Consider the following 26,283-nt stretch of genomic DNA (forward strand, 5'->3'; position numbering starts at 1 on the left):
CCTAGCTGGTTTGGCTCAATGGATAGAGCGCTGGCCTGTGGATTGAAGGGTCCCAGGCTCAGTTCCAGTCCAGGGCACATGCCCAGGTTGTGGGCTCGGAGAGTCTCTCTCATCATTGATGTTCCTATCTCCCACTCCCTTCCTCTCTGAAATCAATAAAAATGTATTTTTTAAAAATTACATTCTTGCTGACATATGCTATGTAGCTAGGCCTATAATGGCTGTGTCTGTTCTGAACATGTACACATTTTTTTCCTTGTCATTACTCCCCAGACAATATAACAACTATCTACATAACATTTATATTGTATTAGGCACCATAAGTAATCTAGAGATGATTTAAAGTTTATGGGAGGGTGTGTATAGGTTATGTGAAAATATGGTGCTGCTTTATATAAGAAACTTAAGTATACACAGATTTTTTTTATCCTTCTGGGGGAATCTGGAACCAGTATAGGAGCTACCTAAGAAAGAGTAGCACAGACTTCATGAGTGACTAGGTATGGGGGCTGGAAAGATGAAGGACAGAAAGAGAATGTCAAGTATTCAGTTCATTATGATCGGAAGATTGTGATTTCCACAGATGGAAACAGGGTATTGTGGAAACAAACAAAAAAAAAAATGCAGTTTGGAGGAAGAACGAACAAGGGGTCCTGCTCCAGGGTTTAGTGGACAGTCTCTGCCTTTAGTTGCTCAATGTCCGTCCCCTCTTTGTCTTTTCTTCAAGGAAAAGCACCTTGATTTTTTTAATATATATATTTTATTGATTTTTACAGAGAGGAAGGGAGAGGGATAGAGAATTAGAAACATTGATGAGACAAAAACATCGATCAGCTGCCTCCTGCACACCCCCTTCTGGGGATCTAGCCCGCAACCAAGGTACATGCCCTTGACCAGAATCGAACCCAGGACCCTTCAGTCCGCAGGCTGACACTCTATCCACTGAGCCAAACCGGTTAGGGCACCTTGATTTTTATTCAGATGTTCACCTTCCCTCTAAACCCCATGTTCTTCAGGGGCCGCTGACCCCACGCCCATCCCTTGGAGGTGGGTCCTGATTGGATTATACCAATCTGTTCATCCCATTCTTCTATCGTAGTCATTTGGATAGAGGCCAAGCAATGGTAACAAAGAAACCCACAAATACTGCTTTAAATAAGATGGAAACTCACCTCTAACTCTCATGAGAGTCAGTGCTCAGGGAGGGATCCAGGGCCAGAGGGGAACTCTCTTCTGCTTGCAGTAGCGAACACAGATCACTTCCACGTCAGGGCACCACCAGCTCCTGAGGCACAGTCCTCACAGTGTTGAGTTTGGCTCAGCTCCACGTCCACGTCCACGTTCCCGGCAGCAGGAACTGTGAAGAGGGAGTTCACCGTTAGCCAGTTTTTGTCTTTGAGAAGCCGATGGAGAAGTTTCACACACCCCTTCCCCTCCCGTCCCACTGACCTGCACAGGACTCAGAAACCAGTGAGTGGCCATGTTCTCAGCTAACACTGGGGGGAAGTGGCACTTGTTGAGCTAAAAGGAAAAGGAAAGTGTAGAAACTGAGGAATAATTCCCATCTCTGCCACACCTAGATCGATTCCGTGTTTGATCCAGGATCATGAGTTGATATAGGCCCATGAAATCAGAAAAATACATGAAAAAGACATTTTCTGGGAACTTCTGGGAAAGAAGCTGTAAAATTCACATAAACCTAAAAATAACTGACAGGGCCCTGATATTTCCCCTTAACCTTATTAGATTTCTTTCTCCAAACTGCATTTTTATTTTTTCAGTTTCCACAATGCCCTAGTTCCATCAGTGGAAATCACCATCGCATTCTTCCCATTATAATGAACTGAGTACTTGACATTTTCTTTCTTTCCGTCGTTCCAGCCCCCAGAATCAGTCACTCATGCAGTCCTTGCTATCCTTTCTCAGGTACCTCCCTTTTTTTCTTCTTCCTGTTCCCCATGAATCTTACCACTGTCTTTACTGTGTGGCCTACAAGCCCTGCCAGGCCTGGTCTCTGCCTAACCCCCCCCTCCCCCCCCCCCCCCCCTGAGCTCTCTCCTGTCTCCCTCCCTCACTGTCCTCCATCCACATTGGCCTGGCACTTGAGTGGCCAAACTTGCTGCCCTGTGTTCGCACTGGCTGTTCCCTCGGCCTGGAGTACTAGTGCCCCAGGTATTCAATGCTTTACCTTTCCTTCATTTGCCTCTGCTCTAATGTTACCGCCCCAAAAGGACCTTCTGCAATCACTCTATCTAAATTTTAAATATTATCCACCATCATTCTCTATCTTCTTCCTCTGCCTCCCTCCACTTCATAGCAGTTATCACTAGCCTTTCATATTTGCTTCAGATCTTTTGAAAATAAAGAATATAGTTGAAGGCTCCTTTGTCCATCTTCCACAATATCGTTCCATTTTCCTCCTTTACCAGAGGAAACTATTGTCATCAGTACCTCCTGAGAGGGAGCCCTTATTGGATTAAGCCAGTGGGAGGAAAGGGGTGGGAGTGGGGAGTGGAGAGTGAGATTAGGACATGTATGCTTTTGGCTCATATCCTTCTGGGTCTCAGAGGGCTGGCTGCATGCCTCTCTCTCCCTAAGGCTGCTGCTCCTTGGTTCTGTGGATCTGGTGACGACTCTTTGAATCCTTTCAGGGATAGCAATGAAGTTCTCCAAGTTCCCCTGCCATGATGACCCTCGTTGCTTTTTAAATTTTCCACAAACCCTACCCATGCTTTAAAAATAGTCGTTTTATTAAACTGTCCTCAATGACACAGGGTGAGAGTAACATTCTGTTTCTTGGAAGATGCTTGTGTGAGTGTGTGTGTGTGTGTGTGCATTTTCAACTTTACTAGATGCTCATCAATCAAACTAATCTTCCAGCCTTGATTTCTCCCCGGGGACTTGTTAATGAAATCTTAGATATTTGGTAACATTACTAAAAGAAGACTCACTTTTCACCATCTGAAATCTCTTCTTCAGTCAGGTTAGCCTATTCACTGGTCCCTTGACATGGTCTTCCTTGAGTGGAATATCATTCTCCCCTCTATTTCCTCCTTTTCATATTGTGATCATCTGAGCCCTCTCAAAACTTCCTATGAGGGAATCTTCCTTGATTCCTGCAATCAAACTGATGAGGGAGCTGGTGCCTATGAATGCCTAGCACTTACTGTCCCCACCACTCAGTGGGCACTTGTGTCTCAAAAATCTTTTGTGTGGTTATTGTCCACTATTAACTAGTTTTTCCTATGCATATATCTATAATGTTTTCAACAATACTACACTTTCCTTAAATGTAACAGATTTTGAGCTCTATTTTTTAGTATTTACTCCTATTAAGAGGTGCTCAGTTAGTATTATTAGTGAATCGATAAATGAATTTCCTGCTTTAATATCAATCATCAAGAATGGCTATAGCATGCATTCTGATGACCTGACATCCTCTCTGCAGTTGTAAATAGGTGTAATTTTTCTTTTCCATGCCAGGTCAATTCATTCCTAAGTCAAATGTGTCCTGCTATGTGGCCTGTGTGTCTGAATTCTGAGAAGTATGCATTTTGGTAGTGAATGAGTTAATGCCTATGAATTTACTGTCGATTAAAACCCCGTTAAAATAAAAATATTTATATTCTCATTAGGAAGACTTTTCTTAGCAGTGAAAACAATGATACCCAACCAAGTGAGTTAATAGGGATCAAGGACCTTCCATTCTCCACCCACTCCAATGTGAAAACCTGAGGTTCCTTTATCGACTTTGAAGTATCTGTTAACATCTGCAGACATCCTAAGGGAAATTGGCACGAAATAAATAGCTCCGTGCTATTTTTAACTCACTTGGGGTGGGGGTGGGTGGGGGAATCAAGGAGAAATTGGGTTTCACTGTATGAAAACAGGAAGAGAAATTTTTTTAGGATTCACCCTAAACAAAAAGAAAAAAATTGTCCCCCAACCTCCTTCATGGCCACCCCAAAAGCAATAATAACAACAATCACTTATCTCTAGCTAATATATACTCAGGGTACAAAATATCCTAGGTATTGTGGCCTTCAAAATATTATTTTTTTCTTTAACATTGGGCTTTACACTTTTTTGTTGTTGTTTGTAATGAGTCTGTGAGAAGCACTTCAATTGCATTTGTAAGCAGTTACTCGGAGTAGTATGTAGATGCTAGAGGTGTGTTTTCAGTCAGGATGCATTAGACTGCAAGTAACAGAATGCCTGACCAAATGAGCTTAGCTCCTTGCTACTCAAAGTGTGGTCCTTGCCCAGTGATCCGACTTCTAGAACTATATCCCAAGAAACTAGAAGCACCAAACAGAAAGGATATATGCACCCCTATGCTCATAGCGGCACAATTTACAATAGCTAAGATTTAGCAACAGCCTAAGTGCCCATCAGCAGATGAGTGGATTAAAAAACTGTGATACATCTACACAATGGAATACTACACTGCTGTGAAAAAGGAAGAATTCTTACCATTTGCAACAGCATGGGTGGAACTGGAGAGCATTATGCTACGTGAAATAAGCCAGTCAGAGAAAGATAAATATCACATAATCTCACTCATTTGTAGAATATAATGAACAACATAAACTGATGAACAAAAACAGATCCAGAGACAGAGAAGCATCGATCAGACCGTCAAACCTTAGAGGGAAGGTAGGGGAGGGTGGGGGCAAGGGGGAGAGGTCAACCAAAGGACTTGTATGCATGCATATAAGCCTAACCAATGGACACAGACACCAGGGGGGTGAGGGCATGGGGGGGGGCAATGGGGGAATAAGGACACATATGTAATACGTTAATCAATAAAGAAACACACACACATAAAAAAAACAAACACACAAAAACAAAAAACAACCACCACCACCACCAACAACAACAAAACACCAAACAAAGTGTGGTCCTTGAATCAATAACAGGGGCATTGCTTGGGAGTGTGATAGAAATGCAGAGTCTAGGCTCCATCCCAGGCCTACTGAGTCAGAACAGTGCACTTTAACAAGACCCTCGGGTGACTTGTATGCCCATTCAAGTTTTATAAGCACTAGCTTGGGCTAAATAGGGGTTTATTATTTCACATAGCAGCAAGTCTGAAGATAGATGATTCTGAAGTGGGTTAATTCAGTTACAAAATGATGCTGTTGATAACCTAGGTGCTTTCCAACTTTCTGCTTTGACACCTTCGATGGGTTTGCTTTGGCCTCAGATGTCGCCCTTCTTAGTAATATACTAGTAATCATTGCCACAGCTCCAACCTTGCTTCAAGTATCACATCCCCATGCAAACTGTATTCAAAGCAGGAAAAGTAATCTCTCCTTGTGTTTCTTTTTATTTAAAGGAGAAAAATAATTCCTAGGATCCTCCTCCCCCTCCACACCTCCCCGCTTCACACCAAACTTCTCCTTTTTGTCTCACAGGCCAGAACAGAACCATAGACTTGTCTTTAATCACTTTTAGTGGGCAAAGGGGTTTCGATAGTTGCACCTTATTGGCATTTTTAGCTACCTGTGATCAACCTCGGTCTGAAAATATTAAATGGAAAATTCCAGAAAGAACCAATTCATAAGTTTTAAATTAGGCGCCATTCTGAGAAACATGATGAAATCTCGCTCCCTCTCTCTGTTCTGCCTGGGATGTGAGTCATCCCTTTGTCCAGTGTATCTACATTGAATTCTCTCCCCATCCATTAAATCACTGAGTAGCCTTCTAGTTATCAGATCAACTGTGTGTTATTACGGTGTTGATGCTCAAGTCACCCTTGTTTTACTTAATAATGGCCCCACAGCTCAAGAGTAGTGAGGCTGGCAGTTAAGATATGCCAAAGAGAATTTGTAAAGTGCTTTCTTTCAGTGAAAAGGTGGACGCTCTCATCTTAATAAGGCATGTTGTCATCTCACATCATCACAAGAAGAGTGAATACAGTACAATAAGGTATTTGCCCATGAGAAAGACCACATTCACATAACTCTTATCACAGCATATTGTTGTAATTGTCCTATTTTATTATTATTAGTTGTTGTTAATCTTTTGTTGTACTTGACATATATTAAATTTTATCATATGTATGTATGTATAGGGTAAAAAAAAGTATATAGAGTGTTTGGTACTATCTGTGGTTTCAGGTATCCACTGGAGGTCTTGGAATGTTTTCTCCCTTGTTCCCCCCAAGGGATAAGGGGAGACCACTGTAATATGTTGGCTTAAATCAATCATGATTCATCTGGAAATAGGAAGGGGCCTACCTAACCTGGATGCCTGCACCAAAATGGGGTTCTATTAACAGGAGGTATTAATCTCTATTGTGTACGTACTCCTCAAGAATATTATAAGGGAAAAATAGCATTAGTGAGGAGAAGCAAAATGAGTTAATGAAGGGATGGGGACATAAGGACAATGTTCTAAGCATACAGCTTTTTCTTATAAATATTGAGAACAGTTGGGTCAACAATGTCAAATCTGTGTCACATAAGTTTGACAAACAATGACTGGATCTGGTGATCATAAAGTTCAAATAATCTTTATGGACAGTAGAGTGGTAGGCAAGGGTAGAAGGAAGATTACAGGATGCTAAAGAGAATGAATGGTGAGGAAATGAAAGTAGTCAATATAAACAATTTTAAAACTTTGCAAGTGAAAGAGAGATATAGAGTGATGGTTAAGGAATACTTTCATCAAGGGAAGGTGTTTTTGTTCTCTCTCCGCTTCTCCCCATAGTACCTATCTGAGAATGTCAAGAGGAGAAGGAGTCAGTGGAAGAAAGAATGTTGTCAGCAAGGAGAGAGCTAAATTTTGTATCACGGGGAACATTGCTTGTCTCAGGAAAGGACTGGCAAGCTAATCTATTGAGGAGAAAAATGTGGAGTGGGTGTTAGGAGGATGGTCCTCAACATGTTGTCCCCAAGACCAGAAGACCTGTTGGGAACTTTTAGATAAACCAATTTTCAGGCCACACCTCACACACCTACCAAATCAGAATCTCTGGGGATGGGACTTGGCCATAGGCATGTTGACAAGCCCTGCAGGTGACTCTGATGCCTGCTCAAGTTTGAGACACACCATGCCAGGGAATTGTTTATACAGCACCTACCTGTGTGCATGCCCCTGCAATTAAACTATTTGAGTTTTTCCTGTCAGAAAATGTTTCCTACTTTGTTCTTCATTGCTCACTCCAGCTAGGTACACCTGTGGGCTCAGGTACGTTCACACTCTGAGGCGCTTCTGGCCCTGAGGAGGGTGTCTAGAACTTCAGATAGACTAGGAGGTCTTTTGTGTATCATCTTTGTTTCTATTCTGGCCAGACCGGTTACCCACACTTCTTTATTTTTCTGCTTGGCTCTTCTTGAGTTCATAGAAAAAAGTTTCATTAAGTTTCCTTAATGACTCTCCATTGCTAAACTGTGAAAGTCTGCACCCCTTAGCATGAAAGGCCTAGCCTTCTATGACCTCATCTCTGCCGCTATTTTTAATGTTTTAATTTGAAAAAAAAATTTTTTTCCAGAAAGGCAGGGAGAGGGGGAGAGAGAGAGAGAGAGAGAGAGAGAGACATCAATAATGAAAGAGAATCATCAATCGGCTGCCTCCTGCATGCCCCTCACTAGGGATCGAGCTCAAAACCCGGGCTTGTGCCCTGGCTAGGATTGCAACCATGACCTCCTGGTTCATGGGTCAACGCTCAACCACTGAACCATACCTTCCAGGCACTGTCCACTTCTTGAGCCTTCTACCATGCTACCGTGAGGGGGACATCTTCTCTCTGGCAAGAAGTCTATGGACTGGAATAGAGAAAAATTCTTACAGAATTCTAGTCATAGAACTTTATTATCTAACTACTACTTGTCAGGAATTCTACTAGGAACTAGGATAAAAAGATGGTTTGCAAAAGAATATAACATAATCTGGAAGAGACGGTCAAATAAACAAATGATTTAAATACAGTGAAGTTAAATGCTGTGACAAAGGTTTTTTTTTTTTGTTTGTTTGTTTTTTTTTCCGCTTGGTCATATGGTAATTTTATTTACTTATTGAGGAAACACCAAACTTTTTCACATCAGATGCACCATTTTACATCCCCACCAGCAAAGTCTGAGGGTTTCAATTCTCCAACTGTTAGGGTCCAGCCCCAGCAGGTTCAGGGGTTCCCAAAGGTGTGGACAGAATCAGTGAAGAAGGAATGACATGGAGGCAGCCTTCAGTTGATCAGCATAGCGAGGTTCTCCTGCCAGGTTCTGTAGCTAGGTTCTCCAGGCAGGTTCGGTCTGACAAAGGTTTTTATGGGATGATATGGAAGCAAAGAAAGGATATTTAAGGCAGGGAAAGCCTCCTGGAGAAATTAGAACTTGCACTTCAGAACACAGTCTTGAAGAAAAAGAAGGAAGTAGCTGATGGAAAAAGGTAGAGGTATGTGCTTCTGACAAAAGGAACAGTTTAGGGTGCTTCTGGTCAAGATGGCGGTGTAGGTAAACACATTACTCGCTTCCTCCCACAACCACATCAAAATTACAACTAAACCACTGAACAGCCATCATTCAGAACCACCCGAAATCTGGCTGAACCAAAGTCCTACAACTAGAAAATTAAAAAGAAAGCACATTGAGACTGGTGGGAGGTGTGGATGTGCCAACGGGCTGGTCCAACACCCACGTGTGGTGGATTTTTTTTTAAATATATTTTTATTGATATCAGAGCAGAAGGGAAAGGGAAAGAGAGAGAGAAACATCAATGATGAGAGAGAATCATTGATCGGCTGCCTCCTGCACACCCCAGACTGGGGATGGAGCCTGCAACCCGGGCATGTGCCCTGACCAGGAATTGAACCATAAGTTGATGCTCAACCACTGAGCCATGCCAGCCGAGCATGTGTTTTTTAATCAGGAGGGATATCTCGGCTGCAAAGGTCTCCTGTGAGGAGCAAGAGGCCCCAGCCCCACACCAGACTCCCCAGCCCAAGGTTCCAGTGCTGGGAAGAGAAGTAACTTCTGGCTATAAAAACCAGCAGGGGCCGAACCGGTTTGGCTCAGTGGATAGAGCGTCAGCCTGCGGACTGAAAGGTCCCAGGTTCGATTCCAGTCAAGGGCATGTACCCTGGTTGTGGGCACATCCCCAGTGGGGGGCATGCAGGAGGCAGCTGATCGATCTCTCTCATGGATGTTTCTAACTCTCTATCCCTCTCCCTTTTTCTCTGTAAAAAAAATAAAATAAAATAAACCCCAGCAGTGGAGGGGTGTGTGTGGGGGGGGGGCAGAGATTGTGGCTTAGTAACAAGGAGGGTTGTTGGAGTCAGCACAAGGACTTACTTGGACTCACTCCGTCTGAGCTCCAGCTCTGGGGATCCAGGGATGTACAAGGAGGAACTAAATTGTCTGGCATCAAGGCAAAAACTGGGGGCAGCTTTCTCCAGACAAAAGTACTGGCAGAGGTAACTGAACACAAGCACTGTGACACTATAACAGTTGATCTGGTAATCAAGACTGCTACTGAGTGACTAATGAGGAGGGAATACATCCAGTGTAGATACTGGGGACAAAGGTGGGGCAGAGCAGGACATGGGAAAATTTCATCACGTGACTCAGAATTGCATGAAATTTATTTTTAAAATAATTTTTAATACATATTTTTATTGATTTCAGAGTGGAAGGGAGAGGGAGAAAGAGAGAGATAGAAACATCAATGATGAGAGGGAATCATTCATTGGCCACCTCTTGCAGCCACAACCTGGGCATGTGCCCTGACCAGGAATCAAACCATAACCTCCTGGTTCAGAGATCCACGCTCAACCACGGAGCCACGTCGGCAGGGTAGAATTGTGTGAAATTTAAAATTTGTGAATTGTTTATTTCTGTAATTTTTCATTTCCTATTTTTAGACTGCTGTTGACCACAGATAACTGGAGCCACATATAAGGGAGGGCTACTGCATTTGGGAAACTCTTACAGGGCTGCATTAGCAAGTATAGGTGCCCAAGTGGGCTAGCCCTCCTCAAGAGAAGGGAAAACTGACTCAAGCCTCCTGTCTTTTGCTGTCCCACACAAGTGGGAAAATTAAAGCACGCATAAAGAAACCTTGTTAAAGTGGGAGGTAGGAAAGGCAAGAAGCCAAGGAGGGAGGCTAAGACTTGCAGTCTGGAGTTCTGTGTTCACTGTCTCCACTTACTCACACACTCCTCTGCAAGCGTCAGCTTCCACGTCTGTGAAATGGGATAATACCTACCTCCTTGGTGTGTTTTGATGATCAAACAACAGAGTGCTGTGAAAAAGCTTGGTAACCTATAAAGCCCTAGATGAGTACTACTAATAGGACCACTGTCACACAAAATGTATGCAACCACATCAATCTAGAGAGTGTAATTTTGGCTGTGCTTGCATCACATTGCTTCCTGCTTTTCACCAGCCCTGCCATCATTAACAACTCCTGTATGTCAGCTGGCTTGCGTGCGGTTGAGAGCTGCTGGGGAGAATTGCTAGGGGAGAAGCAGTCTGGAGTCTTGTTCTTCCCTCACACCGTAAACATTTAAACCAGTTAAAGTGGGGTTGGAGTGAAGAAGTGGGGGGCTGGGGACAAAAAGGAGTGGAAGAAATTTGTGCTAGCTCCCCAAATAACCATTCTAAATGTTGATATCAAGTCAGATCATGTCCTGCTTTGGCCTTTTAACAATTCCCTTTAGCCTGTGGGACAAAGCTCACACTTCTTGATCTGGCCCCTGCTTACGTCTCCAGGCTTTGCCATATACTACAGTCCAGCCACAACACACTGCTAGCCAATTTGTCCTGCTCTCTTCTTGCCTGTGCTGTCCCTTTCCATGACTTTTCTCCTTAGACTTCCGATATGGGTTCAGATGCTATCTTCAGAGTGAATTCTGGTTTTTTCTTCCCCAAAGTCAAGCATCAGTGAGCCAGTAGCACCATGGGCACTTTTCTGGTCCAGGTGAGGCTATGTAATGTGGTGTAGCAAATGAGAGCATTTGTTTCCAGACATGCTCAGGCTTTAAAACCTAGATCAACCATTTACTTAAAAAGTGTTTTTATTTATTTTTCAAACACGGTTTGAAAAAACTATTTCCCATTAGTTTCAGATGTACAGTATAGTGGTTAGATAACCATATACTTTACATGGTGATTCTCCCCAATATTTCTAGTGTCCACGTGGAAACATACACAGTTATTGCAACGCCACCCTTTTACAAGTCAAATTCACCCTTTTGCAAAGCAAATTTGATTTGCAAAAGAATGAATTTGAAAACCTGTATTGCTGACCACACTTTCTATGCTATCCGCACATCCCTGTGACTATTTAGTAATTGTCAACAAGTATTTCTTAATCTCTTCACCTTTTTCACTTGGCCTCCCAATCCCCTTCCCCTCTGGCAACCATCAGTCTGTTCTCGGTATCTATAAGTTTGTTTCTATTTTGTGCAATTATTTTGTTCTTTAGATTCCACATATAAGTGAAATCATACGGCATTTTGTCTTTGTCTGATTTATTTCACTTAGCATAATACCTTCTAGGACAAGCATGTCAAACTCGCGGCCCGTGGGCTACATGCCTCATTTGGCCCATGTTAACCTTTGCGTTTGACATGCTTGGTCTAGGTCTATCATGGTGTTTGTGCAAATAGTAAGATTTCCTTCTTTTTAAAGCATTTCCTTCTTCAGGCGAGGCATAAAAGGCACTGGGGTGGATTGTGAAGAGCATAGATAGAGCCAGACAGCTGGCTGTGAGACTTTGGACTGAACTTTGGGGGCCTCAGTATCTACATATGTAAAATGGGGATGATGATATTAGTACTCACCCCACAGGATGATCGTGAGGATAAAATGGCTTAATATACAGGGTTACAACTGTTCGTATGGAAAAAGAAGACAAATAATAACAAATAAATCATATAATAATTATATAAAAATTAATATGCAAGAATTACAACTGTAACCCTACTTTTACCCACCCCTGTATAGAAACACTGCAAACAGTACCTGACACATATTTGTTAGCGCTTGTAATTAATCACACTCTTTCTTTTTTTGTGAAATGGGAATAATATTCACTGGAGAGAGCTGGTCTGAGAATTACTCAAGATGAGCAGAAATGCCTGGCTTAGAGAAGACCCATGATAAATATTTTACTTGCCCTTTCAGCTCTTGCCCTTTGTATCATAATTCTCTATTTAAAGGTATCTCCACCACTAAAAACTCTTGGCTCCTCTAGGGAAGAGAGAGATTCAGCCATTTTTGTCCTCAGGAGGTCACGGGAAAACTCAAAATGGCCTTTAACTGCCTCTCAGTAAGATCCTAAAAGGCCACAACATAGGAATTTAATACCTAAAAATTTGTATCTTTATAAGTCTGTGTGCAAGTCATAGTTTGATGATTAGTTGTTGTTTTTTTAAATTATGTGTTTTGAGTTTGTGCTTCTTGGTGTATATTTTTCCCACGATTTCTCTCTCCTCTGTGTTTTCATCTCGGGCATGGTTTTTCCCTCCCAGTACTAACAATTCCTTGCTGTGGGGACTGTCCTGGGATTGCAAGATGTGTAGCAACATTTCTTGCCTCTATCCATGAGATGCCAGCAGCATGTCCCACCCCTAGTTTTAACAACTTTGCTGAAAGTCTGGGAGAAGGGACACAATATGCCCCCACTTCTTCCACCTTTGAGACACACTAATTTAGGGAATCTGCCTAAGTATTTTCAGACAAAGTAAATTTTGGTAGGATTGATTTTTTTCCCCTCTTTTAACTCCAAGGCAAAAATATGGCGCATATGCCTCCAAATTGAACAGATTCTGACAATGGTGAAGGAAAAGGAATTTCTCCTCCCTGATGGCAGTATTCCTCTCAGAAATGGCCAGGGTGTGGCGAGGAGGAGGTTAGGACCATGTTTTATTTATCTGGACCTATGCCTCCAAAATAGCAATTGCATATTTCTTTCATTACATTTTGTGGGGAAACTGAAAGAATGCAGTGTTTTACAATTCAGATAAAAGCTACAAACACATCAAGCTGTCTGATTTTCTGGGAGTGAGAAGGGGGGAGGGGCTTTATTATGGCATAGCTGCATACTAGCTTTTCAACATCAGAAAAACTTTACAGCATGAAAGAAAAATGTATATGTTGAGAAGGAACATGAATGCTAAAAACACATTGTTACTATAAATCCCGAATCTGAGACACAGCTCACAATGCGGTTGTACTAATAGTGCAATTTTAAACCTATTTAAGCTGGGAAATTTGTTATCAGGTGACTCATACATGTGGGGAAATCCAGTTCATTTGTGCCAAAGATGAAATAAAGTGATTAGGTATTTAAATGTTGAGATTCTTTTCAGTCTTTTCAGCGAATGAATTGCAGTAACCTTGGATAGGGAGAAATGTAAGAGGGTAGTTACTCATCAAGTTAAAAAATGTTAAAAGGCTCTCTGGATTCAAATAATAAAAACTTATATCTATAACACATTTATATTTAAATAGCATAAGTAGTTTTATTTATTTTTTGAAATATTCAAAAAGTTCAAGAAAAGTTGAGTATTAAGAACTTTCTGTTCTTAACCATTTGCGAGTAAGTGGTTAAGATCTGATGCTATCATTCCCAGATGCTTTTTTGTGTTATTTCCTATAAACAAGGACTCTCTACTACAATCACAATTAAAATTAGAAAATTAACATTGATATATGACTGCTATATAATCCTCAGGCTCGACTCAAGTTCTGCCTACTTCAATAAAGTGTTTTGTAGCAACAGGATCCACTTAGCATCACACCGTATGCTCAGTATGTCTCTAGTCTCCCTTAGCCTGGAAGAAGCCTGCGAAAGTGGGCGTGGAGGAAGGGAGCTGGAACTTCAGCAGCCTTGATGGCACACTCATTCTCCCCTCATCCAGAAGTGGCTGGTCTCCTCTTCCCATCCAAGGCCAGGCCATCCTGCTGAGCTCCAGATCCTTTGGGAAGTCTCTTTTCTTTCCTCATTCACTATTAGATCACCCACTGTTATAAATACGACCATGTTCCTTTTAACTTTAAAAAATAAAGTAACCAATCAACCCTAACCAAGGCAACCCCCAATTCCTCCACCTCCAAATTCCAGCCCCTCAGTTGTGTTCTTGCCTTTAACAACAAAGTTCTGGAAGAACAACAGGGAAACCTCCCTGTTTCCCATTAATCTCTCAATTCACTGCATTCTTGCTTTGATTCTCCTAACTCTTCTGAAATCGCTTTGTCTAAAGTTACCAATGACTATTTTGTTCACTTTAATCTCGTTAGCAATTTTTAAAGACCCAGTCATTCAAATCCTATATAATAAAAGGCTAATATGCAAATCGACTGAACGGCAGAATGACTGGTTGCTATGATGTGCACTGACCACCAGGGGGCAGACATTTAATGCAGGAGCTGCCCCTGGTGGTCAGTGCACTCCTACAGGGGGAGCGCCATTCAGCCAGTCACAGAAGTTGGACATCCCCCAAGGGCTCCTGTACTGCGAGAGGGCGCAGGCCAGGCTGAGGGACCTTCTGAGTGCATGAATTTTGTGCACCAGGCCTCTGGTTAAAAAATAATGGTCCTCATAGTATCTTAAATAATAAGGTGTCTAAAGTAGAATTAAGTTTCCTTCTAGCTTCTTTCCCTTCATTGCTTCTTTTCTCTAAATAAAAATTCCACCACACCATACATATTATTCTCTAGCTTGCTCTTCAATAACAACATATCAAGTCTATACTTCCAAATCAATACATATAAGTCTATATAATTACAATGGAATTTCAGTTCTCAAACTTAATTCGATCTGGAAGGCTGTTTGAAAACAGAATCATTTTTTTCCCATTAGAAATAATGTAAATTGAATTAATCCATTCCAAACCCCCAAATGATTCCGTTTTAACCTTTCTTATATACGATACATGTCTAATGTACTATTTAATCTATAAATACTTTAAAAACAAAAAGTACATGACATTAAATGAAAATTTAACAAAAAGAATGTACAGTTAAAAATGAAAATTTAATAATGGGAAGCAACAAAAGCAAAAAAAAAAAAAAAAGAAAAGAAAAGAAAAGAAAATATTCACAGCACAATTTCCTGAGATGTTAACAATGTGAGGGTTAGCGGTAAACTGACTCATACTCATGCATTCTCTCCTTTGTTTGTCACCTGAGAGGCATGTGACTGGTCATACAGGTATCAGCATGGAAGGGATGTCAGGTTGAGAAGTGAATTGCTCAAGATGGAACACGTTTGAGAATCGAGGTTTGACTGTATTTTTTAAAATATATTTTTATTGATTTCAGAGAGGGAGAGAGAGATAGAAACATCAATGATGAGAGAGAATCATTGATCGGCTGCCTCCTGCACGCAACCTGGGCATGTGCCCTTGACTGGAATCAAACCTGGGACTCTTCAGTCTGCAGGCTGATGCTCTATCCACTGAGTCAAACCAGCTAGGGCTTGACTGTATTTTTAACAGCGTATAGAATTCCACAATAAAGATATACCATTGTTCATTCAACTATTGCTGTTGAAGAGCATTCAGGTTCTTTTGATTAGGTTGAACCATACAAAATTGTCATATTTGCAGGCTTTCTTTGTTGTATTTATTTTTATTTGAGAGAGAGAGAGAGAGAGAGAGAGAGAGAGAGAGAGAGAGAGAAAGAAAGGGGGGGGGAGAGATTTGTTGCTCCACTTATTTATGTAGTTATTGGTTGATTTTTGTATGTGCCCTGATCAGGGATGGAACTCACAACCTTGGCGTATTGGAACAAGACTCTAGCCAACTGAACTACCCAGCCAGGGCTGTTGTTTTTATTTTCCATTACAAACAATATTATAATAAATATCCATATACACATATCTCTGTAAACTTTTGTGTTTTTTGTGTGGATAGGAAGCTGCGGGATTCTTGTTTAAAAGGGCTGTATGTTCTACTCATTGAAAGTAGATTGCCTTCCTAAAATACTGGTAGAATGTATGGTCGCATCAATGACCTTTTGGGAAGTTATGCCACATGCCCTTTTTTCAGTGCTTCTCTTAGCAGACTTCTCCATAGTCCATTGGATATGTCATTATTGATCACACCTTCTCTTGTGACACCACTATAAACCAGTCTTCCACCTGCCTCTTTTTGGTCTCTTTCCCTAGCTTCTCTTCTGTTTTTTCCTAGATGCTTGTATACCACATGGCTCTTCCCTAGCTCATATTTTTCTAGTCACACTACATGCTCTGGTCTCCTGTTAGGTAAGTTTATGGTTTCAACTATAATCTCTATCTGCCCTCAGCCCACCAGTGAGGTGGCCCAAAGGCGACTTCCCCTGAATTAGAATAGGGTTTCCCTTCCTGAAGACGTTTTCCTGTCATTGTCCGGAAAACTGCGGTAATTATTCTTCAAGCACACTATTCAATATTCTACAGTATGTCCCTTGGGTTGTGTGGTGGCCAAGCTCCACAATCATCATTGATAGCTGTGTTTTCCATTTTCCCCCTGAGTTCAAACTTTCATGTAACAAATTTCCAGCTGGGTGTTTTTATAGGCACTGCCAATATAAAAGAACCATTGTTTAACTATTATCATCATCACCCTCTCTTGAAATACTCCTTATGCATTTCTTAGTAAATGAGACTCCCATTCACTGGGATCCATAATTCAGAAACTTCATTCTAGACTTCTCTCTCTCAGTTCAAACCTAATAGGTCACCAAGTCCTGCTGCTGTGATTTCCTATTTCTGAAATCCATTATTTCTTTTCAGCCCCCAGTGCTGCTGTCCTGACCATCCTTTTCAGAGACTAAAAATAACTTCTCACTGGTCTTCCTACTTTTTCCTTTGCTTCCCTTCTATTATTCACACTGCTGCAGAGAACTCATTTAATATGCAAACCAAGGAGAAAAACCTTTAATGTCCACATTGTTAAGAAGCTAAAATCTTAGCACAACTTTAAACTGCTCTTTATTATCCAATATCTACTTAATGATCTTTACTCATTTCCTGACACTCTCTAAAAGCAATCTATGTTTCAGCTATATGGGTCTACTTCCAAATCCCCAACATGCTGAGCGCTCTCTAACAATTCCATGCCTTTGCCATGCTATCCTTCTGCTTGGAATTCTTTGCCAGTCTTGTTGCCCTGACAAACTCTTACTTATATTTCAAACCTCAGTTTTAGGGTCATTTTCCTTCTGTAAATTCTTCAGGCAGACTTAAACACTTCTGCACGTGAGTTCCTTGATAGTATGGGTACACTCCTGCACTATAGAAATTTTAGTTATTTGTTGTATTAATGTTTCCAAACTAGGTTGTAAGCCATTGAGGGTAGGGACTATGATTAATCTTATGTTTCATCCTCTGCAAATATTTGACACAGTGACTGGAATTGATTATTTACTAGGTAATTGAATGAATGCAAAAATGAATTAGTTAAGTAGTGAGAGGAATAGTATCTAGGCTTGGGTTTAAGCTTAAGCTATAGATTGGCTCTTAAGTACCTTTAAAAAATTGTAAAAGAATATATAATACATTAAAGGAAACTTAAGAACAGGATAGTAAATATATTATTGCACCATCCTAATGCCTGTTTTAGTGCATTTACTTTCAGTCTTTGCTCAAATATGTGAGATATAGATATATATTTATATATATGTGAGATATATAACATGTGTATTTATATTTATATATATTTATATTTTACATAGCTGTAATTAAAACGTACATGTACTTTTACATGCTTTTAAATTTAGCTAACTATAAACATTTATAACACTGTTACATTGTCCTCCAAAGTATTATTTTTCAGCATTGTATATCTCATTTCCTTACATAGGTTGATAGCCTAAAAAAACTTAGGCTGCCCTAGCCAGTGTGGGTCAGTTGGTTGAGGGTTGTCCTGTGCACCAAAAGGTCTTGGGTTTGATTCCTGGTCAGGGCCTGTATCCAGGTTGTGGGTTCAATCCCCAGTGGGGGTGTGTACAGAAGGCAACTGATCAATGTTTCTCTCTCACATCAATGTTTCTCTCTCCCCCCCCTTCCCCTTCCTCTAAGATCAATAAAAACATATTTTAAAAAATAAAAATCAGGTTTTACTGGGTTTTCTATTATAAATAGGAAGAGAATAAGGTTTTGTGAAACATGAAATTGATAGTTTTGAGGGATGTTTAAAAAAAAGAATACAAATTATCATACTTTTGCAAATAGGACAATGCGACCACTTTGTTAGGGTCCCTCCATGGAATCTGGAAGGGGCCTGGGAAAGTGAGAGGTCCTCCAGATTGTTTTATTGTCTTCACTGTTGACCATCTTCAACGATAAATAATTCTACAATAAACATTTTGAGCATGTAATTTTTGTCTTTCTTCTATTATTTCCCAAGAATCCAAGTTACTACGACACAATTCATCTTAAGGGGGTTGAGAAAGAAAGGAAATGGCTACATAGGGAACAGTTTATTTATACATTATTTAATTTAATCTCTCTTACAAGCCTGAAGAAGGCATTATCCCTGTTTTACAGAGGAGAAATACACCCCCTGGGCTATTGCTGGAGGTCAGAATACAAAACTTGCAGCGTATGACGGAGTTTTTGGAAGAAGAGGACGATGGTGGCTCGGCTTTCATAGGTGAAATTAGGATAAAGTGATGTGGGTGCTTCTGTCTTTACGTGTTACAGATGTGCATTGCAGCAGACATTTCTTGGAAGGAGAGTGAAGTCAGAATACCTGGTTTGGGTCCTGTATTTGAGTGGCCTTGGAGAAGTCATTGAACTCCTCAGGTTCTCCTTTCCCCTCATTTTTGCAATAAGGGTAGTAAGTAACAAAACCTGCCTCACCCCAGGGTAGTTGTAAGTGTCAGATAGGATCATGTGTGTGTAAGCACTTGGTGAAATGCAATGTCCCTGAGTTACTAGTGACATTGCCGGAGTAGCTCCCCTTCCTCGCCCAGGGGCCCCAGGGAAGGGCGTGTGACAGCTGGGCAGAGGGACCTGCTGGCTCCGTGACAGCTGATTTAACTCCTGGCGCGCCCTCCTGGGCTGAGCAGCCCCGCCATGCCAGGGGGTGTCTGGGTCGCTGCTCTCGAATGCCCCGTGCAGCGGCAGCAGCAGAGGCTGCGCCAGTAAGTCTGAGATTCTGGGGGATCCTCTCCTCCTCAAGCTGCGAACTGATCATCACAACATTGTGTTATAATGACATAAACACGACGAGTAAAACCCCAGATAACACTCCCGGTCCAACTGTGTCCCTTTTGCTCTGTCTTAGGTGCTGACGCATTTATCTAGGCATTTTAGCTGCCAGCTTAGTAGAAATCTTTAGTCCTGGTCTGACTTAATTCTGGGGGAAGTCTGCAGTTCTGGGAAACCAGGAGAAAAATAAAAATCTCAGGTTGAGTTGTCGTTTGAACATCCTTCACCAGATCCACGTTTAAAGCTGGTGTAAGTAGCACTGGCTTCTATTTTTTTTTTTTTTAAATGCTTAAACCAATTTCCAACCCTGGAAGATTGAGCTCATCACCCCGTGTCGGGATCCGCGCGGCTCCCGGAGCGAGGACCTGCAGCTCAGCCGCCCCCAGCCCGCCGCGCCCCCCAGGAGGGTGCCCAGGTGGCGTCCGGCGTGGACCGGAGCGGCACCTGGCCCGGCCGGTGGCAGCCGCACAAAGAGCGGCGCAGGCGGCGGCCCGGCCGAGCCGCAGAAAGTAGTCCCGACCACGCCGGCTCCAATGTTGTCCGACGTCGCTTCACACCCTCCGCGGGGAGAGCCGGGGCCGCCGGCCCGGGAAAGAATCCCATTGGAATGCGTCGCCGGACGGCCTTTCCGCTGCAGGTCTCTTGAGCTCGCCAGGCAGATCTCCCGGGGTCTCCAAGCAGAGGCCGAGGGGGCGCCCCCATTTCCTTTCTCCACTGCCCTGGAGGCGGTGCCGGGGCAGGGTCCGGCCCCGCGCAGGGAGACCTTCGCGCAGCCGGAGGCGACGGCGGCGGCGCGCGTCCCGTATCCCTGCGCCGCTGCGTGAGAGGAAGAGGCTGAATGAGGAACTGCGCGGGGGAAGCGGGGCGCCGGGGGAGGAGGCGGCGGGATGGGAGCAGACGCTGGCGTCGCGCGAGCCCCGACCAGCGCGGCGCGGTAGAGAGGGCGGCGGCGGCGCGCGCGGAGCCCTGACGTGCCCCTTTCTTTCTTTCTCTCTCTCTCCGGAAAGCCGGGAAGCATGAGCGTGCAGACCCGCCGCTGCGGCGGCCGCCCCGGCTCCTCGCCTCCGCCTCTGCTGGCCGCCCCTCGCCGGTGAGAGGAGAGAACGCGAGAAGGGAAGATGGGGGCCGTGCTGAGGAGCCTCCTGGCCTGCAGCTTCTGCGTGCTCCTGAGAGGTGGGCAGAGTCGGGGACACGGGAAAGTTGGTGGGGTTCGGGGTGGGGGGAGGTGGCCTTGTTTTGTGTGTGTCTGGGGGGTGGGGGAGAGGGGGAGAGGAGAAAAGGGGGACCGGGAGCGAGGAGAGGCCTGGTGGTGGGGAAGGAGGGAGAGGGGCCGGGAGCGGGGGCTGTGCGCTCCGCCCGGCCACGCTGCAGCCCCCGCCCGGGCTGCCGGACCTTCTGTGGGCACCGCGGGGCCCCGGCCGGGCTGCTGGGCGGAGGGAACCCCTGCAGCCCCGCGCTGTCGGCGTGGCTGAGGGTCGGTGCGCCCGTCCCCTGCCTGGAGTCCTCCGGGAGGGAGAAGGGTCTGTGCATGTATTTTGGCTTTGGGAGTATTGGAGCCCAAGATGCTTTAAGGTGGGTCTCCTCCCGCGGAGCCCCCACTTTTCCGTGAACTTTTAGGGCCCCTCCGACTATGTCTCCAGGCCTTGTTGCAGCTCATCCGTGGCTTCCGTTGGGTATAGGATGGTCCCGGGTGAGAGCGCAGTTGGGAAGGGGCTCCGAGGTTATAGGCGAGCGGTTCGGCCCGGGTATCCCCTGGGCTTCAGCCCGCAGTGAACCCGGAACGCTGCACTCCCCGGTGCTCGCGGCCGGCCGCTATTTCCGGAGCTTGCAAGTGTGCGGTGGGCACGGACCGGGAAAGGCATCCTGGTGCGGGAAGGAGCTGGGTCCGGGACCTCCGTGTCCCTTGCTGCGTGCGCTCCCCAGGGGACGGCGGGGCAGTTGGGTGACTAGCCGAGCCGAGCCTGGATCCTCGGCTCTGAGAATCGCGTGCATTCGGTGGCTCTGTCACAGATGCCGTGACTTTTATTCTGTGACAGGTCACGAGGTTAGACTGGCCGGGAAGATTTCCGCGGCTCCTCTCGAACTTAGCGGTGTGGGAGGTGGTGCTGCGTCTGAGGCTCCCGAGCATTGGCCAGCAGAGGAACCCAAGTCCTCGTTGATGCGAGGGGCTCGGACTGGCTTTGGGTTTTGTCAAAATTCTCACTCGTGTTCATGGTCATTTCTTTTCAGGCATGAGACCTCTTGAGTCAGTGGAGATTTTTAGCTGTTAATTTAAAAAAAAAACACACCACAAACTAAACTTCTGTTAAACCTCCAAAACGGACTGAAGTTTAGAGAACACGATACAGTAACTAAACGATCTTGTGATATAAATGAGCCAGGTGTGCCCTTTCTATGTTTATATATTTCGGATGAGCTTGAGTGACCTTTTTTTCTCTTTCTTTTTTTCTTTCCTTTTTTTTCTTTTTGAGAAAATTCTTTTCTTTACTCTTCTGCAGGATTATTGTATTTATTTATATTTACTTATACTTATAGCGACTAATATTTAATAATTAGGACCCACGAAGCATATTCCAAACTGTTTCCACATGCAAACCCCAGAAAGATAATGCTCGTTTAATTTTCTTGGCAGTGGATTTAATGTGGTGTTAGGTACCAGAGAGGTTTGATAAATGTGCTTATTTTAGTATAGTATATTCCCTCTTGAAAGGGGTTTTTGTTTTAATAAATGTGTTTATTTTAGTATAGTATATTCTCTGTTGAAAGGGGGTTTTGCCATAGCTGTGAGAAACAATTATATTAGTCATCGCATATGTCTGTATTTTAAGACAGAAAGTTAATAATGTTAACAAATATGGGAGTCTGCTGATAAGTTAAAGGGGACATTTAAATCCATAAGCCAACATGCTTCTGGTTGCCCAATTGTATTTTTTGGAGGGGAAGGGTATGATGTTAATGCCATTTGTTTATTTTAACACCAAGTTTGAGCCTATCATTATTGGAATTAAGAGATGTTGCACTTGAAGTATTATTTTGAAGTATTGGTAGTATTGTAACAAGACCTAAGAATCAGTGGTTTAAATAGCCTCATTTCCACTAGCAAACAAAGTTTCCAGAAGTCAAGTTTTCATTTTAAATGTAGCATAATAATGGTATAAGGTGGTCTTTGAATTTAACAGTACTTGACTGTAAATACATATTATTTGAGCTAAAACTATCTTTTGATATGAAAGATTTTGATTCATAATTTAGATTCTTTTCATTATTTAATAATGTCATTCTCTGTTATAATAGTGATATTAGTTAACTTAGACTCCAAGGAGAAAAATGTGGTTAATTTGTTGCATTTAAAGTCATTTTTCTTCACAGAAGAGTTGAAGCTTTAACATTGGAAAGATGGGATGATGAGAGGATTGGGAGACCTTTTGTCCTGTAACCCTGTTATATTAGTAGCTGAAAGTCAGGAAATAATGCAGTTGTCATCTAAGCTGTGTTTCTGCCCCTATCACTAGAGATGTAATGGAAAGAATTGGAGATTTCAATCCTAAAATCCTGGGTTTAAACTCCATATTTCACTTTGTATTTCTTGTCTAGTCAGTCAATTTTTCTGGCCCTCAGTTTCTTTACCTGTAAAATATAGATAGTAATATTGCTCTAATTTGCAGGTTTCTTGGGTGTAATGAATGAAGTAATGAATGTGAAGTGACCTGCAAATGTTACTTTTTGTTAAAATTTTTGATTGTGGACATATCCTCAAATGCTGGGGATTTGAGATTTTTTTTGTTTAAGATTCATGAATTCTTAAAGATAGAAGAGATATTGATCATTTTGGTCTAACAGCTTTATTTGCAAGTGGGGAAACTCAGATTCAGAGAGATTATACCTTGATCAATATCCTACAGCTAATTAATGGTAGAGCAGGGATTTATTGTTCATTCTTTCAGCAAATATGTATATATAGAGTACCTACTATATATCCAGCTCTGGTATATTGGTGAGCAAAGTAGACATGGTTGCTGCTCTGATGTACCTCGCAATCTAGGTTGTCATTTTTGCTATTCTCTTAGTTCCATCTAGGTCAGGGGTGGGCAAACTTTTTGACTCGAGGGCCACAATGGGTTCTTAAACTGGACCGGAGGGCTGGAACAAAAGCATGGATGGAGTGTTTGTGTGAACTAATATAAATTCAAAGTAAACATCATTACATAAAAGGGTACGGTCTTTTTTTTTTTTTTTAGTTTTATTTATTTCAAACGGGCCGGATCCGGCCCGCTGGCCGTAGTTTGCACACGGCTAGGTACTGATTAGAAAATATTATATCTCTTATTTTCTAGAGGAAATATTTTTTTTTAAACACATTTTATTTATTTATTTATTTATTTAAAATATATTTTATTGATTTTTTACAGAGAGGAAGGGAGAGAGATAGAGAGTTAGAAACATCGATGAGAGAGAAACATAGATCAGCTGCCTCCTGCACATCTCCTACTGGGGATGTGCCCGCAACCCAGGTACATGCCCTTGACTGGAATCGAACCTGGGACCTTTCAGTCTGCAAGCCGACTCTCTATCCACTGAGCCAAACCGGTCTTGGCTAGAGGAAATATTTTTATAAGAATATATGTTTTGGATACCACCAGTGTGTATAATCTGTAATTACCATGTCCCAGTTTACTTTGAGGAGGAGAGGCTTTTGTTGTTTTATAAAAATTCTTTGCTACTTACCTTTGTTTTTTGGTTACTTGTTTTGGTGGGGCTGTGGTAAATACTTTCAGGATAAGCCACTATTGTTTGTCATCTTACATTTTTATAAAAGTGATCCTTGGGCCCTGCTAGTGTGGCTCAGTGGTTGAGCATTGACTCATGAGCCAGGTGTCATCAGTTCAATTCCTGGTCAGGGTTGGGGGCTCGATCCCCAAAGTGGGGGGCGTGCAGGAGGCAGCCATTCGATGATGTTTCTCTCTCATCAGTGTTTCTACCTTTCCTTCTCCCTCTCTAAAAATCAATAAAACTGTTTTTTTTTAAAGTGACCTTTGGAAAGGTTTTTTAAATATTAGGTATGATGAAGTCTTGTGGAGGTAGAATGAATTTTGGAGTGGGAATCCGGAGAATTAGGTTCTAAATTTGCCATTAGCTAGTCGTGTGACCTTGGGTAAGTCACTTAATCTCTGTACACCTTACCTTCATTAGGATAATGAATCCTTCTTTTGGAGATTCATTATTCATATGTACATATTAAGGGCTCAGGCATCCCCAGGTAGAAAGACCAGTTCTAACTTTGTTTAACCCACTATTCTCAAACTTTACAATACATTTTAACATGAATCTTTTTAACATTCTGCTGAACCTTTGTTCCAAGCAACTTACTTGAAGGGAACCTTCAAGCATTGGGTGATTCATGTGAATTGATATTTGATGACAGTTCCATATACAGAAGTTGAATCTGATATTTTCATCACTACTTACTTTAAGGTTTGCTCATCTGGCTAAGGAATAATTTGGTTTTGAAATTTAAGGTTTCAGCTCACTGTTATAACCAGCCTAAAAATGATTTCGCATGGTTCAATTTTTCTTTCTTTTTTTGCTTTAATTGGAGGTTTTTCTATTTGTTGAACTGAAATACTGTTTTCATATAGTTGCACATGCTTTGGCTATCAGAAATGACTCCTTTTTTGAATATAAAAAGATTCTGTGAAGTAGTATATAAATGGAAAATATTTTATGTGAACTTAAAATTTGAACATATTGGATAAACAACACAGATTATGGTTTTGTTTAGGCCATGGGCAACTAATGAGAAAATTTATTTCCATCATGGAAATTTTATTGCAAATTTTTATTTGGAGAAGATTATAAAGGAAAGCACTATAATAGAAAGGTATGGGTTTTGTTGACTAACCAAGTTCAAATCTTCTACCACTTTACTTATTTGAGTTAACTATGGGCAAAATAATTTTATCAAGACATTTTCTAATTGAGAAATTTTACTGTATTTTTTGTTTACAATGATTAAAATTGTTCAGTTGATGTACTTTTCCCTGTAGGATCGGTAAATGCTACACTGCATTTACCTGCATTGCACGTTTCACCATTCCTAGTATCTTCTGTAAAATGAGCCCAACATAATGAACAGAACACTGCTCCATGTGAATAACTTTGAAACTTAATCAAATACATGGACTGGGCAATCTAAGAATAGGGTATTTGTCCTTGAAATTACTCATTTTAAATATAATTCATCATAAATGCAATAAAACAGTGTTACTTGATATTATTAGGATATGCTTTTGTTTCTCAAGCTTGTGTTATCCTCATAAAAGGTTCAAGAAACTCAGATGTGGGACTGGAAAATATTGAAATGTGCCTGGGTTCAATTTGATGAAAATTACTGATACTTCAATGCTGGGATTCTGTTAGCTGTAGGATGAGTTGCTAATTTTTGTTTCTGTGATACCTTGCTTGCAAGAGATAGGAAATCGTGGATGAGAAGTTCAACCACATTTTCAGGCAAAAATAAAAAATTAAGTGCATTTTTAAGTTATTAGTTGACACTAGGCCTAAAGTTATTGATTAGATTCTTGGTAAAAATAAAAATGCAGAGGTGAATGTGGTCAGCAATGGTCATATTTTTCAAGAAAATAGTGACTCAGATACTGGAAAACTGTACCTTTATCAAATAATGTATGTTTGACCAGGAAGGCATTTTCTCTAATGGCCTTAGTTAGTCATCACTTGATCACTCCTGGACCAAAGCCACATAAGGTAAAGGATTTAGGGATAGAAGTCTTTCTCATTGTTGACCAGCTTTATGGGGGGTGTAATTTGCCTTTGTCCATCTATCAATTTAAAGACAGCATATTTTGCAAGTCTGGGAAAGCTAACAGCTGACCTTCATTAGCATGAACTCTTATCTACACAATATATGGTATTTATTTGTAACAGTTTCTTGATTTATGCCAGTGAGGACAACAGCCCTTTGTGAGATAAAAGGTGTTTAAAGAGTAGAGTTTTTTCTTTCATATACCACAATGTACCAGAGCTTTGCACATACTGGTATTCTAAATTTTATATTTAAAACAATATAAAAAGATGTGATTTTTCATGTTTATACAGTTATATTTGGAGTTTCATTTTGTGTTT

The 26,283-nt window shown here is 41.9% G+C and overlaps 1 protein-coding gene across 2 annotated transcripts in view; it reads left to right on the plus strand.

Annotated features, from left to right (window-relative positions):
- The first annotated feature begins 19,973 nt into the window (after nucleotides 1-19,973).
- The window catches only part of LRP6 (LDL receptor related protein 6), a 136,232-nt gene continuing 129,922 nt past the window's right edge, over nucleotides 19,974-26,283 (plus strand). For both annotated transcript variants that reach the window (XM_081083446.1, XM_081083447.1), the window contains exon 1: nucleotides 19,974-20,316. In XM_081083446.1, the coding sequence (XP_080939572.1) occupies nucleotides 20,262-20,316 (55 nt within the window). In that variant the 5' untranslated portion in view covers nucleotides 19,974-20,261. The remainder of the gene's footprint in view (nucleotides 20,317-26,283) is intronic.

The sequence above is a fragment of the Myotis nattereri genome, assembly GCF_964212035.1.
Source record: "Myotis nattereri genome assembly, chromosome: 2".
NCBI classification, from domain to species: Eukaryota; Metazoa; Chordata; class Mammalia; order Chiroptera; family Vespertilionidae; genus Myotis; species Myotis nattereri.